Here is a 17,937-nt window from a genome sequence, read left to right as displayed (position 1 = left end):
TCCTTCGCAACGTTCAGTAGGAAGCCCCACAGGGACAGGGCCCAGGTTGAGTCACGGGGGTCTACAGAACAGGAAGTGGGCTGTTCTAGGGCTCACACGGGAAGACAAGGATGCTTAGGTCCTTAAAGAAGGCAGCAGGCGCCCGGCCTCCCCGGGCTAGGGACGGGGGAGGGGCGCCTGCCGGCAGGAGGCCCATTAGCTGGCTAAGTGCTCCCCGGGAGGGGGGGACCGAGCTGCTGCAGGAGGGGGTGAGGAGAAGTGAGGGCGGGGGTGGTGGGGTGGGAGTGGCTTTTCCTGCACTCAGTTAAGTGCTGCTGGAGTGTGGTGGGGGCAAGGCTCTGCGCCCCCCCACCCCATGCCTGGCCCTCCGATAGTACCCTCGCCCCGGTCCCTCGGAAACCTAAGCCGGCTGACCCCCTCCCAGTCTTCAGCAGCGCCCTCTACACCCATTCCCTCTGGCTGCACCCTAACAACCACTCTGGCCCCAAGCTCTGCCCTCCGACCCCAGGCAAGTCCGGGCGAGCAGCCCCGGCCAAGTGCGGGGGTCCAGGTTATGCCCCTGCCCCATCCCCCCTCTGGCTGCAGTCGCCGCCCCAGCCGCCAGGGGGAGCCGCCTGCCCGGGGCGGGCGGGCCCGACGCGGGTGGGAGGGGGCGGTGCCGCTGCGGCCCCGCCCCCGCCCCGCCCCGCCCGGGCCCCGCCGATTCTCTGGTCTGTCCGGGACAGACTGGCGGGGCGGGCGGGCGCTGACGCCGCGGGGCCGGAGCGGGCCGCGCGGGAGCGCGCGGAGGGAGCAGCAGCGCCGTCGGTCCTCGTCGGGGCTCCGGAGGTCCCCGACTCGCCCCTAGCCGGGCCATGGCCGGCGCCAGGCCCGGCGTCCACGCGCTGCAGCTGGAGCCGCCCACCGTGGTGGAGACCCTGCGGCGCGGGAGTAAGTTCATCAAATGGGACGAGGTAAGCGCGGGGGGCCCCCACGTCCCACCCAGTTCCTGGGACTCCCTCGCCCAAGCCCAGTCAGACGCCGGAGACCCCCACCCGAGTCTGGCCTGGCCACGGCACCCCCCCCCACCCCGAAGCCACTCTGGCTGTGCTCCGGAAACTTGAGTCCCCAATCGTGCCCGTAATGAAGACTTTGTCCCCCACCCCCAACCCCAGTCCATTCAGCTGTGGAAAATTTGGCTTTCCACTCTTTGGCCCGGAGACTTGGAACCCCGATGAATCCCGTCCCCCCCCCCCACCTCTTTTCACTCGCCCTTCCCACCCTTCCCTGCCTGCCGGTCTAATTCTGATTCCCCCAACCCTGGCCTGGTCCTCAGACCATTGCCTGGCTGGACTCTGGCTGGAGGACCCTGGCTCCAATCGGGCTCAGCGCACCCCATTCTTCCTAGTGCCCTAGCCTGAACATTGTTCTCCATTCATCACTTTTTCACCCTGTTCTTCCTGCACCCCTTTGCCCTGCTTCAGGAGCCCATCCCAGCTCTCTGCTCAGGAGGGCAGTCAAGTCACCCCCTAGTGGAGTCTTTGCCCCCACAAGTTCCTCCGGTCCTGGGGAACTTTGCTCTCCATTTCTTAGCATCAGGGACTTTGATCCCTAATATATCCTTGGCCCCCCCTTTCTACCTGCCCTGCCCTTGCTGCTTCCCAGATGCCCGGGTCCCCACCTGCGGCTCTCCGACCCGTCCTGCGCCCCACCCCCGTTTTCACACCGCCCCCTCCTCTGCCCCTTGGGCCCCCTTCTTCCCCAGGGCCTCCACCCGGCCCGCCTGAGCCTCCCCGCCGCTCCTTCCCAGTCAGGCCGGAGGCCTGGAAGACTCTGGGTTCCTTTCCGGCTGGGTGGGGCGGGTAGGCGTGGGAGCTGGGGGGAGGGGCTGGGGGCGTGGCCTGAGGCAGCAGGTGTGCCTTAGAGGGGTGCCTGGGAGCTCCGGGGACCGGGGGAGACCCCTCCCCCCAAGTCCTGCGTGCAGGGAAAAGTTTCTCCTTTTCCTTCCAGTGTGATAAACCCAAATAAGGAAGTGGGAACTGGGAGAGGGCCCTGGGGGTGGGGTGGGGGTTGCTGACTGGGACTTAGGGCTGAAGAGCAGGGGGCCTGGGCTGTTTTTGAAGGCCAGACACTGGGAGTGTGGCAGGGGAAGGCCCTGGGGTGGGAACCCACAGAACTCCCCTCTCCTCACACTGCTGGGGGACCTGAGCCGCAGGGTTGGGAATCCCAAGGAGGGGCTGAAGATGGGTGTGAGCACAGTGAGATGGGGAGGCCCAGGCACCCCCAAAGTTCCAAGGCCTCCTGGCCTTTATAAGAAAAGAGATGGGCGGGGCTGGTGCGGTCCCCAATTCTCCAGAAACAGAAACCAAGTCTGGAAAGTGGAGATTCATCCCAGTCCCCACTGTGGGGTTGCAGCTAAGGCCAGGAGCTGGGAGCCTAGCAGGGGTCTTGTTTCCTTCCTTCCCAGGCGTCTGGATTCTGGAGCCAGACTGCCCACAAGCAAATCCTAGGGCCTCCTCTTGACCTTAAGCAAGCCACATAGCCTCCCTGTGCCTCAGGCTCCTGATCTGTTAAATGGGAAGAATAGTAGCATGTACTCCGTAAGATTGTTAGGAGGGCTAAGTGAGCTCCTACAGGCCGCTGACCCTGATGACCTCCCCCCCCCTTGGCTGCTGGTCCTGAGTCACACAGGGGTGGCCCTGGGAGTGTGCCAGAGACCAGATCCTCCTCAGAAAATAGGGCTGGCATACGCTTCCCTGCCCGCCTGCCAGCCGCAGGGCTGTTGGAGGGAAGACAATTCACTGTCCAGTCCCCCCCAGTCCCTGGGGGGATTTAGTCTGTATTCTGTAAGACGGGGTGAGGCACAAGACTGAGGCTCCCGTTGGGTGCAGGGCATTGGTGGGGGGTCATGGGCTTTGAGGCCGATGTCAGGGCTGACTTGATGTCATGAGGCCCTGAGGGACACAAGACGTGTAGAAGTCAGACTTCCATACCGTCTGCTTTCATCCCATAAATATTCTCAAGGGGGCTTCAGGGTGCTCCGACTCTGGGGAGGCCTCCCCGAGAAGGTGGGTCAGATTTCATGGGTCGAGAAGGAAGGAAAGAAAGGCTGTCCTAGCAAAGGAACGACAACGCAAGAGCTGTTGGAGGGGAAAGGTAGTGGTTCATGTGACTGAGCCTTAGGGTCAGAGACAGGTGAGGCCAGGAGGGGCATTGGGACCCCTGATGCCATGCCAGGGACAATTGTGTAAGCTTCATCCTGAGGACCGTAGGGGAACCTGTGGGCTGGATGAGGCTTCATCGTCACTCACCGGCCGAAACACTGGGGTGGATGGATGGCTTGAGGGAGCCCAGGGCCCAAGCCTGAGCCCCAGCCCTCACTCACTGACCCCTGCCGGCCCATCCCGTCCCCAGGAGGCCTCCAGTCGGAACCTGGTAACCCTGCGTGTGGACTCCAATGGATTCTTTCTGTATTGGACTGGACCCAACATGGTGAGGGGGGGGCAGTGGTACTGCCTGCTCAGGTCTAGGGCCCCTGGCCCAGACCCCCCTTCCCCTCCCACCCACCCAGGAGGGTGGGGCCCAGCTGCTGGCTGACCTCTCCCACGGCTCCCTGGACAGGAAGTGCTACGGGCGGGGGCTGAGGCTGGGGATACAGCAGGGGGTGGCCACTCCCTGGCCTGGGTGGAGATCTTGGGGGCCCCTGGCTCTTGCCCCATAGCCTTTCAGACCCACCCTGGCATCTGGTTTCCCCAGGAGGTGGACACACTGGACATCAGTTCCATCAGGGACACGCGGACGGGTCGCTACGCCCGCCTGCCCAAGGTTAGTGGTGGGGGCCCTGAACTAAGAAAGGGAGTGAGGCCTTGGGGGTGGTGACACCCCTCTTTACCCTTGGCTTTCGACTACTCAGGACCCCAAGATCCGGGAGGTGCTGGGCTTTGGGGCCCCTGATGCCCGGCTGGAGGAGAAGTTGATGACGGTGGTGGCGGGGCCAGACCCAGTGAATACGACGTTCTTGAACTTCATGGCCGTGCAGGATGACACAGCCAAGGTGGGCTGGGGCCCAAGGGTCGGCCCCAGGGGAGCCACCTCCACTTAGTGTCTGTCGCACGCGAGCCTGTTCTCTGCCCCTGTTTCTAATCATCCTCTGACAAAGCAGTATTTAAGCAACATACTGGGGCTCATGCCTGATTCTGGGTGTTGGCTGGGGCTGGGCCAACCCCTCTGTTCCCAGATCACCGCCTCCCACCCTCACTCCGTCTCCCGACCCCTCAGGTCTGGACCGAGGAGCTATTTAAGCTGGCTATGAACATCCTGGCTCAGAACGCCTCCCGGAACACGTTCCTTCGAAAAGCGTGAGTCCTGGGCCTGGCCGCAGGGTGGCGGGGACTTGGGTGACCATGGCCAGCGTGTGACCCTGAGGCCTCTGCCTCCCCAGATACACAAAGCTGAAGCTGCAGGTGAACCAAGATGGACGGATTCCGGTGAAGAAGTGAGTACCCCTGGCCCTCGGTACCTTCTCTCCTGTCCCCATCTGGGTGACCTTCGCCCCTGTGACTCTGACCCCTCTCACCTGCCCAGTATCCTGAAGATGTTTTCAGCAGATAAGAAGCGGGTAGAGACTGCACTGGAATCCTGTGGCCTCAATTTCAACCGGGTGAGGAGGCCAGAGCGACATAGGGAGAGTGGGGTGGATGGGTGCCCGGTCTTTGGGGGCCAGCTGCCCTGGGTTCTCACCCCACACTTCTGGGCTCCCCCCAACCCCCACCCCAGAGTGAGTCCATCCGGCCCGACGAGTTTTCCTTGGAGATCTTCGAGCGGTTCCTGAATAAGTTGTGTCTGCGGCCAGACATTGACAAGATCCTGCTGGAGATGTGAGCAGGGCTGGGCCCCCCTCCGAGCCCCCAGTGCTCTGTGTGTGGCCTCTGCTGGCATTCCTTCCAGCACAGTGAGGGGAAGCAGAACTTCCGGGGGTCCCACAGGGGCTGGGGCTGGGGCCCGGGCTGGGGCCGTGCTGTGAACTGCTCTGTGCTGACCCTTTGCATCACCCTACGCCGCGGTGGGGGACCAAGCAGCTTCGATGAGCTGTGGGACTTGCCTGAGCTCATAGAGCGAGTGGCCACTGGAGCTGAGGTTGGGTCCAGCGTCCAGAGGCAGTCCTGGCAGGGCAAACCCTTGGTGGCTTCCGAAGCCCTTGCTAATGCCAATGCCAGCACCTTGGGGTTCGGAAAGTGGGTGAATGGGTAAACCGAGGCCCAGAGTGGGCAGCTGTTTGCTCAAGTCCCAGGCAGCAGGTGCGAGAGCCAGGCCCTGTCCTCCCGACTCCTGCTCCAAGGGCAAGGGCGTGGCGCAGGGAATGGGGACGGTCCAGCCTGACCCAGCTTCCTGCCCTGTCTAGAGGAGCCAAGGGCAAGCCTTACCTGACGCTGGAGCAGCTCATGGACTTCATCAACCAGAAGCAACGGGACCCGAGGCTCAACGAGGTGCTGTACCCACCCCTGCGGCCGTCCCAGGCCCGGCTGCTCATCGAGAAGTATGAGCCCAACCAGCAGTTCCTAGAGCGAGGTGAGCCCGTGGGGAGCCCGTCGGAGGGGCGGGGTGGGGGTGGCAGCAGGAGGTGCCCCGGCTGAGCCTGCTGACCCCATCCATCCCCCAGACCAGATGTCCATGGAGGGCTTCAGCCGCTACCTGGGCGGTGAGGAGAACGGCATCCTGCCCCTGGAGGCCCTGGATCTCAGCGCGGACATGACCCAGCCGCTGAGCGCCTACTTCATCAACTCCTCACACAACACCTATCTCACAGGTGAGCCAGCCCCCCGTGGGCAGCTGGGACGGTGGCCTCCGTGCTCTCTGCCCGCGGCCCCCCCTGTGGCCTCCCTCCTTTTCGGGGTGGCCATGGTGCTGGGGAAGCAGGCGGGGAACAGGCAGCCTACGCTGGGGGGGAGCGGGGCTTCTCTGCATGGGCACCTCTCCTGGGTGGTCTGGAAGGCTTCCCTGGGGAAGGGTTGAGGGCTGCACCTGTCACATGTGAGGGAGCCCTGAAGGCCGAGAGCAGGACACTCCTGGGTGCTCTTCAGCGGGGAAGGAGGCAGGAGGCGGGGCTGGTGCTGGGGCAAGTAGAAGTGAGAAGGAGTGAGAAAAGGAGGCAGGGCTAGACCACGGGGCACGGAAGGAATTTGGATTGATCCTAAGTGGGCGGGAAAGGCTTTCTGGAGGATGTCAATCCTGGGAGGTCACGAGACCTGGTATGTTTTGGGAAGCGTGACAAGCCAGGTGCTCCCCGGAGATGGGATGGGAGGCAGGGAGGGGCCCCAGGCAGAAGGTAATAGAGGCCATCCGTGGGTGGAGGGAGGAGAGGGAAGTGGGGGGCCATGGGGGCGTTGGGGACGACTCCCCGCTTCAGGTCAGTAGCTGGAGCGGGGGGTGGCGGGTGTTCATCCGCAAGAGGGTGAGTCCTGGAGGAAGAAGCCATCCGCAGCCAGCGCTGCTCAGTGCTGACTCTGCCCGGCTTGGACGCGGGCCAAGGGCTGGGTGGCAGGACACGGGCCCTGCCCTGGGGGATTTCAGGAGAGATGGCGCTGGTTCCACAGCAAATTAAGGAGCGATCAAGGGCTGGCCAGACGGCGTGCCAGGGCCGGGCTGGGCCGCCACTGGGGCCTCGGCGTCTCCAGCAGGGCTGGGGCAGCACGGGCCGGGGGAGGGGTGGTGGTGAGTGGGTGAGGAGCCCGGCAGGCCGGGCGGCGGTGCTGACGGGGCCTCGCCGCCAGCGGGGCAGCTGGCCGGGACCTCGTCGGTGGAGATGTACCGGCAGGCGCTGCTGTGGGGCTGCCGCTGCGTGGAGCTGGACGTGTGGAAAGGCCGGCCGCCCGAGGAGGAGCCCTTCATCACCCACGGCTTCACCATGACCACGGAGGTGCCGCTGCGGGACGTGCTGGAGGCCATCGCGGAGACCGCCTTCAAGACCTCGCCCTACCCCGTCATCCTCTCCTTTGAGAACCACGTGGACTCGTGAGTGGGCCCCTGACCTGAGGACCACCGCCCCCCACCGCCCCCATCGGCCCAGAGGCAGCCATCCTGCCATGGCACTGTTCCCGTGACCTCTGACCCTGAGGGTCTTTGTCTACCCTGGGGACGTCAGCTTTGCACGCCGCTGCCACCACCCCCACCCCCACTGCAGCCCCCCCCACCCCGTCCCCGGAACCTCTGACCTTTAACCTTGGCCCCGCAGGGCAAAGCAGCAGGCCAAGATGGCCGAGTACTGCCGGTCCATCTTTGGGGACGCGCTGCTCATCGACCCGCTGGACAAGTACCCGGTAGGAGGGCTTGGAGCTGTGGCAGGGCGTGGGGGGGTGGTGAGGACTCCCCGGCAGGCCCTGACCTGTCTGTGTCCACCAGCTGGCCCCAGGCGTCCCCCTGCCCAGCCCCCAGGACCTGATGGGCCGCATCTTGGTGAAGAACAAGAAACGACACCAGCCCAGCACCGGTGTCCCCAACAGCTCTGTGCGCAAGCGGCCCCTGGAACAGAGCAACTCGGCCCTGAGCGAGAGCTCAGCTGCCACCACTGAGCCCTCCTCCCCTCAGCTCGGTACGGCCCTGGGCCCAGCCTTCGACCCCGATCCCAACCCTGAGCTCTCACCTCGCTGAGCCCCAGTTCCGGGCGGTCCTCCTCCTGCTCCCAGCCTGTCCTCCCCTCTCACTGAGCCTCTCAGCCGAGGATGGGACCTCTGACCCCCGACCCCGGGCCCTGACCTCCCCAGACTATAGCCTGACTGGATTGGGTTCCATCGCGTTCCTGACCCGTCAGTCTCAGCCACCCCCCTCACACAGCCCTCTTCTCAACCACATTATAACTCTAAATTCTGACCTCTGGTCTCGGTGAACCACATCCTCATGCTTTGGCTCTGACCCTTGTCCTGTGACCCCTCTGAGTCTGTCCACCCAGCCGGTGATAATTTGAGCTAACCCTTGAGCTCTTACTTTGTTAAGGTCCCTTGTACCACCCACCCCTGACCGCTCACCTCACTAAGCCTCCTCCCTGGGCCTGGCTCTGATTGGCACCTGACTTGGAGCCCCACTGTGTTGTCCTTCACCCCCACTGCCAAGACAGTTGTACCCCAGTTCCTGGTTTCTCACCCCTCTGAGCCGCCCCGCCTACCTCTCTAATGGACAGAACTCTAACCTTGATCTTTGACCCATGACCCCTGTGCACTACTACTGGGTTGAACACCATCCAACTCCTGACCTCTGCTCTCTCCCCCCTTGACCTTGACTTCCCCACCGAGTCACCTCCACAACCCCTCCTGACTCCCAAGTATCTGACTCCCTGTGGCCCTGTCCTCTGTAGGGTCCCCCAGCTCTGACAGCTGCCCAGGCCTGAGCAACGGGGAAGAAGCAGCCCTGGAGAAGCCCAGCCTGGAGCCTCGCAAGTCGCTGGGTGAGGACGGGCTCCAGCGGGGTGCTGATGCTCTTGGATCTGCGGACCGTGAGGATGAGGAGGAGGATGAGGAAGAGGAGGAACAGACAGATCCTAAAAAGCCAACGACAGATGAGGTCAGCCCTGGAGGTGGGAAGAGGCAGAGGGAGCATGGATTAAGGACCCAGGCATTTGCTGAGCCCCTGTCTGGCCACGATCCGGTGTTAGCCCTGCTGTTCTAGAGTCCATGGTGGGGAGGGTGTGTAGAGGGGGGAGAAGGGGTCTTAGGTAAACAAGCATGGGAGCAGGTGAAATTGTGCTCATGACTAGGCTGGGGAGAGGCAAGTTAAGCTGTAGCATTGGGGGGAAAGAAGAGAAGAATGACCTGGGCAGGGAATTGGGGTGATTGGACCTAAGGAAGAGGGACACCATGTGCAAAGGCCCTGTGGCAGGACTGGAGAGTAGAGGAAGGGGCCACATAAGACAAGGGAGTGTGGAGTTCTGAGGAATGGAGGTGATGGAAAAGGTGGGTCCATGAGGTCAGATTTGGTAGGGGCCCAGAGTGAGGAAGGGTGTGGGCAGGGGTGGCCAAGTTCAGTATTGCAGGTGTTGGGTTCGGGGCTCTTGGTGGGCCGCAGAGGGGACATGGCAGCATAGTGGCTGGAAATAATGGCTCATCTGCATGGGAATCATTGAGTCCTGGGGCTGGATGAGGAGTGCCAGCTTCCAAGGATCAGGGAGGCAGGAGGCAAAGGAGGAAGGTGGGGGCCAGGGCAAGGTCCCAGAGGGAATGGGACCAGGACTGACAGGCCAGAAAGGGCTGGGGCCCTTGCTGAGAGCCACTGGGCAGCGTGATTGCAGAGGTGGGTGGAGGGTCAGCCCCTCCTTCCTGACGGGGCAGGTGAGGGAACTTCCGGCTGAGGGATGGGTGCGTGGCACTGCTGACCCTTCGTTTGGGGGCCACAGGGCACTGCCAGCAGTGAGGTCAATGCCACCGAGGAAATGTCCACACTCGTCAACTACATCGAGCCTGTCAAGTTCAAGTCCTTTGAGGCTGCTCGAAGTGAGTGGGATAGGAGACGGTGGGAATAGGAGCCAGCCCAACCCTGCCAGCCCTGATTGCCCCCCCACTCCTCGCCCCTCAGAAAGGAACAAATGCTTCGAGATGTCATCCTTCGTGGAAACCAAGGCCATGGAGCAACTGACCAAGAGCCCCATGGAGTTTGTGGAGTATCCTTCCACATTGCCAGGGCCGGCTAACCAGGGTGGGGTGCTCAGAGGCCGGCTCAGATGTTCTGACCCACTGATGCCACCCACACAGGGTCCTGACCCTTGAGCACCCTGGTCTGGGTTTGGGGCTAGCCTCGGAAACTGCTCGGGGGCGAGGCCGAAAGGCAGGGGGCCAGAGGGGCAGCTAGAGCCAAGGCCGGGCAGTGGGTTCACAGGAGCCGAGCACAGGCCTGGCATAACAGCCAGGAGGCGGGGGCCGGTACATGGCGTGGCCCCTGACCGCCAACCTCAGATACAACAAGCAGCAGCTCAGCCGCATCTACCCCAAGGGCACCCGTGTGGACTCATCCAACTACATGCCCCAGCTCTTCTGGAATGTCGGCTGCCAGCTTGTCGCGCTCAACTTCCAGACCCTGGGTGAGCACTAGCCCGCCTCGCCCCCTGGCCTCCGACCTCACTGACTTCTGCTCAGGGATCCTGCTCTCATTGTCTTATAGGGACCTCTGGCTCTGTAATGCTAGATCTCTACTCCGAACCAAGACCTCTGCAAACCCCACCTCCTGACCTTGGCTGACCCTAGACCTTAGCCCCTGTCTGATCTTTCCAGAGTCTGGAGCCCTGATCCCATTTGATCAGACCCTAGTGCTCCCTGATCGTCCCTCTGCTTTCGGCTGTCCTTCCTGCCTCCTCATCCCATGGGCCTTGCTGGCCCTTGGCCTCCCCCTGTCACCCCCAGACGTGGCGATGCAGCTAAATGCAGGCGTGTTCGAGTACAATGGGCGCAGCGGCTACCTGCTCAAGCCCGAGTTCATGCGGCGGCCGGACAAGTCTTTCGATCCCTTCACCGAAGTCATTGTGGATGGCATCGTGGCCAATGCCTTGCGGGTCAAGGTGGGGCCGGGGAGCCAGGGATGGCTCTGGCGGGGTGTCCTTGGGGTCGGCTTCTTAGCAGGGGCCTCACCCTCCTGCCCCCCCCCCACCAGGTGATCTCGGGGCAGTTCCTGTCTGACAGGAAGGTGGGCATCTATGTGGAGGTGGACATGTTCGGCCTCCCCGTGGATACGCGGCGCAAATACCGCACTCGGACTTCTCAGGGGAACTCCTTCAATCCCGTGTGGGATGAGGAGCCCTTTGACTTCCCCAAGGTGAGCCTGCTGCCCGTGCCCGCTGTGCCAGGCTCCCTTGGCAGGGGGAGCCGCAAGCAGGCACGCGGTAGTAGCAGGGATCGGAAGGCAGAGGTGCCGAGGGACCCCAAGCCTGGGCCTGTCCCCTCTAGGCCCCAGGTAAGCCCTGTGTGTGCCAGGGTCGGTCTCAGGCTCCTTCCCCTCTATAGGCTTCGAGAAGAGGACAGGAAGGTGAGACAGCAGGAGGGCTCCTGGGAGGCATGGGTGCAGCCTGCCCTGTCTCCCGGGCAGGAGCGACTGATCTGGGCTCACAGACACAAGCTCACAAGGGCTCATCCCTGCCCCCTGGAAGGGTTGGGACCTCTGTGGCCTGTGGGAGTGGGTGTGGCCTCAGGCCAGGACCCAGGACTCCCAGTCCAGTTCCTAACCTGGCAAGGCCCAGAGCTGTCCCATCAGAGTGGTGCCCGGAGGGGTCTGCCTGCTGAGTGGCATGGCCGACGGGTGGTCAGTCACTGGGTCAGCGGTCTGAGGGTCTGCTCGGGGTGTTGGTCTCAGTGGCCGTGGTGCGTTGTGGCTCGGTGGGCATAGCAGCCACGGGTCAGCTGCAAGGCTTGGCGGTGCTCTGGGTCCTCAGGTGGTGCTGCCCACGTTGGCTTCCCTGCGCATCGCGGCCTTTGAGGAGGGCGGCAAGTTTGTGGGGCATCGAATCCTTCCCGTCTCGGCCATCCGCTCAGGTGAGGCCATCTGGGCTCCGGGAGGCATGGTGGCAGTGTGGGCGGGGCGCGGTTAGCGGGGCCTGGCCACCTCACTGTCCCACCCTCATAGGGTACCACTACATCTGTCTGCGGAACGAGGCCAACCAGCCACTCTGCCTGCCGGCCCTGCTCATTTACACTGAAGCCTCTGACTACATTCCTGATGACCACCAGGGTAAGCTGGGGCTGGGGGACCCGGGGGGACACAGGCCAGGCAGGGGCCAGGATGCCAACAGGGTCTGCTGGTGGCTGAGCCAGATGGCCCCCATCAAGGGGGGCTAAACAGACCTGACGGCGGGTTCTGGGGTCCTTGCACGGAACCCGAACAGCGGGGAAGGTGTAGCCTTGGGGAGCATGTCTCTGAAACCCTGCCCTCTGCCCTGCACCCAGACTATGCGGAGGCCCTTATCAACCCCATCAAGCATGTCAGCCTGATGGACCAGAGGGCCAAGCAGCTGGCTGCCCTCATTGGGGAGAGCGAGGTAAGCCAAGGCAGGTCAGGGGCGGGTGGGAGGCAGCAGGCTCAGGCTGACCTGGACCCTGGAGACTGCTGGTGGGGGAGCGGTGGTGGTGTGGGGAGGGGAGTGTGGCAGGGGGCTGGGTGGGGAACGCAGTGCGGGCTGATCTCTGGGGCTGGTCCTGGTGAAGCAACCTGCAGCCTTCCCCACTCTGCTGTGCCTGTGTGGTCCCATCCCAGCCCCAGCTGGTGCCTGGTCCCTCTCTCCGAGTAGGGCTGGATTCTGTTCGCTGCCTCACTGTGGATGCCAGCCTGAGGCATTTACCCACAGCCTCTGTCTGGAGGGCTGGTTCTCCTTTCTGGCTTCTCTCATCCAGACCAGATCATAAAGCCAAGTGAATGCTGAGCTCCAGATCTCCGCCTGGCTGGGTGGGAGCTCTTTTCACGCCCTCAACTCATAGAATCGCCCCCCTCCCCGTACCAACTGAGTTTGGTCCTGCCACCCCAGTGTAGACATGGGAACACTGAGGCTCTCCAGCTGGGCCTGCAGCCCTCGGCTCTGCCTCCGACAGCGGCATGGGGCAGGGCTTCTGGCTTCTCTGACTCAGTGGGCTCAGCAGCCCTGGCTTACTGTCCGCACGCTAAGGAGGTGGGAACTACCCCTGTGGCCTGTGAGAGGCCTTCAGGACAGACCTGGGCTGCCATTCCTCCAGCAACAGGGTCAGAGTTGAAGTGCCGAGTTCGGCTGCTTCACCAAAGCCACTGGAAGCCACAGAAGCTTTTAAAACGTGGGGTCCTGGGAGACAGGAGATGGGCAGCGGCGTCTGCGGGGAGGGGTCGGGAGCAAAGGCTCACCCGCACGTCCAGACCTGGTCCCATGGGGCCTGTGGCAGGCGGAGAGAGAGGCTGCTTGGAGCTGTTAGCGGGAGAGGCTGGTGCCCACTCTGCGGTCACTTCCTTTGCTGATTTAATCAGGAGCCAAGCAACGAGGAAGATGAGCAGCTGTGGGCAAGGGTGGAGGGGGACTCGGAGAGGGGAGGAAATTTGGGGTGGGGCCAAGGCTTTCCTGAACAATCTGGAAGTTCCTGAGCACACGCAACAGGGCCTGGCATCCTAGAGACACGATTTCTCGTTACCTTTCCCACACCCTGCAGGGAAAAGGGGTTTCAATACGTTTATTTGAGACCTCTTATTTCTCTTGTAGTTGTTTCCATGGCCCCACATTGATAGATGGGGAGCCCAGGCCAGACGGGCTGAGGGAAGCCAACCAGAGGCACTGGGGAGCCCTGGGAGGTTAGGACAGCATTTCTGGAAAGAGCCTTCTGCTTTCTCCCTATCAGGCTCAGGCCAGCCCAGAGACCTGCCAAGAGACTCCGTCTCAGCAGCTGGGGTCCCAGCTGACCCCAAACCCCACACCCAGCCCTTTGGACACCTCCCCGCGCCGGCCCCCAGGCCCTGCCACGTCCCCTACCAGCACCTCCCTCAGCAGCCCAGGTAAGGAGTGGCTTGGGCCTCGGGGGTAGCCCCTCCGTGCTCCCCACTCCCCCCCCCACCCCCCCATCCCGGTCCCTGGCTCCTCACAGCCCTGCCTCCTCTCTCCAGGCCAACGGGATGACCTCATCGCCAGCCTCCTCTCAGGTGCGGGGCAGGGCTGTGCGGGAGGGGAGTGGGGTGCTCCCGGGGGCCCGCCAGCCCCCGCCCAGCCCACCCGTGCTCTGTCGCTCAGAGGTGGCCCCAGCCCCGCTGGACGAGCTCCGAGGCCACAAGGCGCTGGTGAAGCTCCGGGGCCGGCAGGAGCGAGAGCTGCGGGAGCTGCACAAGAAGCACCAGCGGAAGGCAGTCGCCCTCACGCGCCGGCTGCTCGGCGGCCTGGCCCAGGCCCGGGCGGAGGGCAGGTGCCGCCCACGGCCGGGTGTCCTGTGAGTGTCCCGCATGCCCGTGGGCGGTGTGCCCTGGTGTGACTACGAGGGTGTGTGCGCATGTGGGGGTTTTCACTCGGCAGGCTGGGCGGAGGGGGGGACATGGCAGGATGGCTGAGGACTGCCCCTTGACCCCCCCACAAGGAGTCAAGGTTTGGTGCCAGGGAGATCGAGGAGCCATCCCACGTGGGTCCCACCCTCTCTGCCAGGGAGCCAGGCCTCTGCTGGAGTCCCCCACGAGCAGCCTCTCTTTCCAGAAGCTGTTGCCCTACAGGCTCCCACATTTGCATGGGGCTCATGGGCCTTGTCCTTGGCATCACAGACCCTGCCCCCCACCCCCACCCCGCCCCGGCTCGTGTCTGCTGCTGCCTGCTGGGATCTGCCCTGCCTGCCGCTGCCCTCCCAGCCCAAGTCCATGTGACAACCTGAGGATCACCCAGTCGGGTTCTTCCTACAGAGGTGGGGAGAACGAGAAGGAGGAGGAGGAGGAGGCGAAGCGGTATCAGGAATTCCAGAAGAGACAGGTGCAGAGTCTCCTGGAGCTGAGGGAGGCCCAGGCCGATACCGAGGCTGAGCGGCGGCTGGAGCACCTGAGACAGGTAAGGTGGGCCAGTGGCCACAGGGGACGGCCTGCCTCCTGGACACACCTGGCGTCTGCCTGGGTTACCTGTTGGCCGCCTGTGTCCGCAGGCTCAGCAACGGCTCAGGGAGATTGTTCTGGAGACTCACACAACTCAGATCAAGAGGCTGAAAGAGATGAACGAGAGGTGAAGGCAGAAGGTCTTGTCGGGGGTGGGGCGAGGGACTCCCTTGCTCTCGGGGAGGAGAGGAGACCCCCGGGCCTGCCGTAGATCTTTTCTCCACCCCCGCCCCGCTCTTCCAGGGAGAAGAAGGAACTGCAGAAGATTCTGGACAGGAAGCGTCATAACAGTATCTCAGAGGCCAAGACAAGGGAGAAACATAAGAAGGAGGCGTAAGGGCCCTGAGGCCAGGAGCCGCTGGGGGGCTGGCAGCTGCTGGGGGCTGGGCAGGCAGGGCGGGGGGCCAGGCACCAAGCCCCCTCTACATTGCTCCCTGCAGGGAACTGACAGAGATTAACCGCCGGCACATCACCGAATCGGTCAACTCCATCCGTCGGGTGAGTGAGGCTCGGGTCCTACCTTGGCCCCAGCCCACCCCTCTCTTCCTGCAGTCACGAGAAGCTTGTGTCCTGGGGCGCCTGGGTGGCGCAGTTGGTTAGGCGGCTGCGTTCAGCTTGGGTCATGATCCCCAGGGCCTGGGATCGGGCCCTGCGTCGGGCTCTCTGCTAGATGGGCAGCCAGCTTCTCCCTCTACTGCTTGTGCTGTCTCGCACACAGGCTTGCTATCTCTCTCTCTCTCAAATAAATAAATAAAATCTTAAAAAAAAAAAAAAAAAGGAAAAAAGAAACTTGTCTCCTTAGTGCCTGGCCTATGGCTACATTGCCCTAGAGGGACTTCTGGAACCTTTTCCTCTGGGCTCTGTCTTGCCCCGATACATCCAGAGCCAACTGTCTGCAAGGGTGTCCCACGGCTTTGGAGTCTTTGGGTCTGGAACCTTTGCTATTAAGGGTCACCTCAGAACCCCAGGCCCCCAGCCCTGGGAGCCTGCACCTGCCTGACCCCTGCCCCTCCCTTAGAGACCCTTGGTTGAGCCCAGCCCTCATCCCTACTCCCCCTGCAGCTTGAGGAGGCCCAGAAGCAGCGGCACGAGCGCCTTGTGGCTGGGCAGCAGCAGGTCCTACAGCAGCTGGCAGAAGAGGAGCCCAAGGTGAGGCCTGCGGGGGGGTGGCGGGTGGCCAGAGTGCCAGGGGGTTGGAGTGTTGGGGGGACCGGGTCCCGCCTGTGTGACACCCTTCCTCCCTTAGCTCCTAGCCCAGCTGGCCCAGGAGTGTCAGGAGCAGCGGGCGAGGCTGCCCCAGGAGATCCGCCGGAGCCTGCTGGGCGAGACGCCGGAGGGGCTGGGGGACGGGCATCTGGTGGCCTGTGCCAGTAACGGTCACGCACCTGGAAGCAGTGGGCACCTGTCGGGCGCTGACTCGGAGAGCCAGGAGGAGAATACGAAGCTCTGAACGGCACGAGCGCGAGAGGTGGCCCCAGGAGGGGTGCTGGGAGGGCCGGAAGCTAAGACACTAATGCTTTTTTTTTTTTTTTAACTTTTTATCTTTAGAAATTTTATTTTTTTAAACTGGGGCAAGCACCCCACACTAACTCCCTTCTTTCACCCTCCTGGGGCCCCATCAGTCCCCGGCCCCTCCTTCCTGCCTTCAGTCCTAAGGAAGGTGCTGGGTCACTGTGGGTCACCCGGGTTTTGCCCTCCCATGATACCCACACCCCAGAGTGGGAGCTGACTCCCTCGCTTCCCCGGGTAACACTGGCAGAGACTTTGAGCTCTGGGAAGTAGGGGGTCATATGCTTTCTCTATTCTTTGGGAATTTTTTTTTTTTTACATGAATAAAAGTGGATTTCAGGGACCCTGTGTGCCATGTGGTTTGGGGTGGGGGCAGTTCTGGAGAGGACTCTGGGCCCTGGGCCTGGCTCTGCTGTTCTTCGGGGGGGCTTTGGTTTCCTCATCTATAATATGGGCTGGTGGGCATTGTGGGGTTGAGGTTAGGCCCCCAGCGGAGGGCTGCTAGCTTTCAACCTTGAGACCCTCCTTGCTTGGGTCCTTGCAGATCCTCCCAATGACCTGACATCCAGTGGCCTCCCCCAGGCTTTCCTGCCTTTATGGCCTCTGTCCCTGACCCATTGCTTCTTGCCCCCCCCCCCAAACCTCCACTCACATTACTTTTCTCCCTCCTGGGCTCTTCTAGTCCTCCCTTCACAGAGGCTCAGGCCTCTGCTTCAGGAAGTCTTCCCTGCCCCCCCTTCCTGTGGCCTGATAATGACCCAAGCGCCCAGCATCTTCCGCCGAGGCTGCTCTGGGCCCCTCGCAGGCAGTTGACTCTAATTGGGGATGGACCTGGTCTGCTCAGAACCTGCCCGGGCTCACAGCGATACATATGGGGGGCCCTGGTGGTGACCCTTGGGAGAAGGGAAGCTGGCCATCACAGATGCTCACAGGGACTGGGAGACCCAGCATCCTCCTCATCCCTGTGAGGTAGATGTTATGCCTGTTTTACAGATGAGGTTAACTGAGTCCCAGAGCAGAAGTCACAGGTGCCAGGCCACAGCAAAGTCAGGATGTCCTGACCCGGAGGCAGGGCCGGCCTGGACCCTCCGTGACAGACTGTCTTGGCCTTGGGACAGCCAGCGTGGAGTGGCACAGACCCTGCAGTGAGGGTGCGGCTCGGTTCTGCCGCAGGCTCAGGCTGGCACTTCTTCAAGGCCTCTCCCGGCTTCCTGGCGCTTCCCGGGCTGACGGCCTCCCTCCTCCAGAGGAAGGCAGCCTCTTATCTGGGCTTATCTCCTGCCAATTGAGTGTTTTCTTTCTTTGTTTTTGCTGCAGCCTCAGGCAAGCAGACAGGGTGGGGAGGTGATAGAGAAAGGGCCAGCCCTGCCCAGGCCTGGGGGCCTCTCCCCTTTGCCCTGTTCCCTCAGGGTTAAAACCATTGCCCAAACCTTCCTTGGTTCTGTGGTCAGGCCTGGTCCTGTCTCCAAACTGGCCTACTCTATTCTGTGGCCAGGCCACTCAGCCACCAAGGCTTCTCTTCCTAATTTGGCTTGCCGCCACCTGTAGAAACACTCCGTGTCAGTCCCTGGGTCCTCAAAGTCCAAGCTGAACTCCAAACTCCCCGGGATGACATTCCAGCCCCCTCAGAATCCTGGCCTCTGCTGCTGCCCCCTCCCATCCTTCCGTGGGTCCACTCTTTACAGGGAATGACAGCTCCCTCTTCCATATCGCTCCTCAAGTCCCAGCGCTAACTCACCTCCTCCCTGAAGCCCTCCCGGACTTTCCCTTGCGGGAGGGAGCCGCCCTCACCCCGGTTCTGAGTCCCTATTATAGCACTCAGCTAGCGGTAACTCCACTCTGAGAGCCTGGTACTCCCCCTGCCAGGAAGCTTGAGGAGCTCTGGCGTAATTCAGCTCTGTACACCCT

The 17,937-nt window shown here is 62.7% G+C and overlaps 1 protein-coding gene across 1 annotated transcript; it reads left to right on the top strand.

Moving 5' to 3' along the window:
* Positions 1-854: 854 nt before the first annotated feature.
* On the top strand, positions 855-16,373 carry PLCB3 (phospholipase C beta 3; the record flags this gene model as incomplete). The annotated part of the gene is made up of 31 exons (XM_080817178.1): positions 855-953; positions 3,394-3,471; positions 3,736-3,804; positions 3,893-4,033; positions 4,258-4,337; positions 4,421-4,474; positions 4,564-4,639; positions 4,756-4,856; positions 5,381-5,547; positions 5,639-5,785; positions 6,750-6,990; positions 7,211-7,295; positions 7,378-7,567; positions 8,327-8,532; positions 9,362-9,458; positions 9,541-9,625; positions 9,918-10,042; positions 10,362-10,516; positions 10,609-10,770; positions 11,384-11,483; positions 11,575-11,679; positions 11,895-11,986; positions 13,302-13,455; positions 13,564-13,599; positions 13,688-13,880; positions 14,338-14,479; positions 14,571-14,647; positions 14,764-14,853; positions 14,961-15,018; positions 15,583-15,669; positions 15,767-16,373. 31 exons carry the CDS (start codon positions 855-857, stop codon positions 15,968-15,970), a joined length of 3,696 nt encoding a protein of 1,231 aa, XP_080673304.1. The 3' UTR covers positions 15,971-16,373.
* Positions 16,374-17,937: the final 1,564 nt, after the last annotated feature.

The sequence above is a fragment of the Martes martes genome (genome assembly GCF_963455335.1).
Source record: "Martes martes genome assembly, chromosome: 10".
Lineage (NCBI taxonomy): Eukaryota > Metazoa > Chordata > Mammalia > Carnivora > Mustelidae > Martes > Martes martes.
Note: the sequence above shows the minus strand (reverse complement) of the source record. Positions and strands in the feature narration are given on the sequence as shown.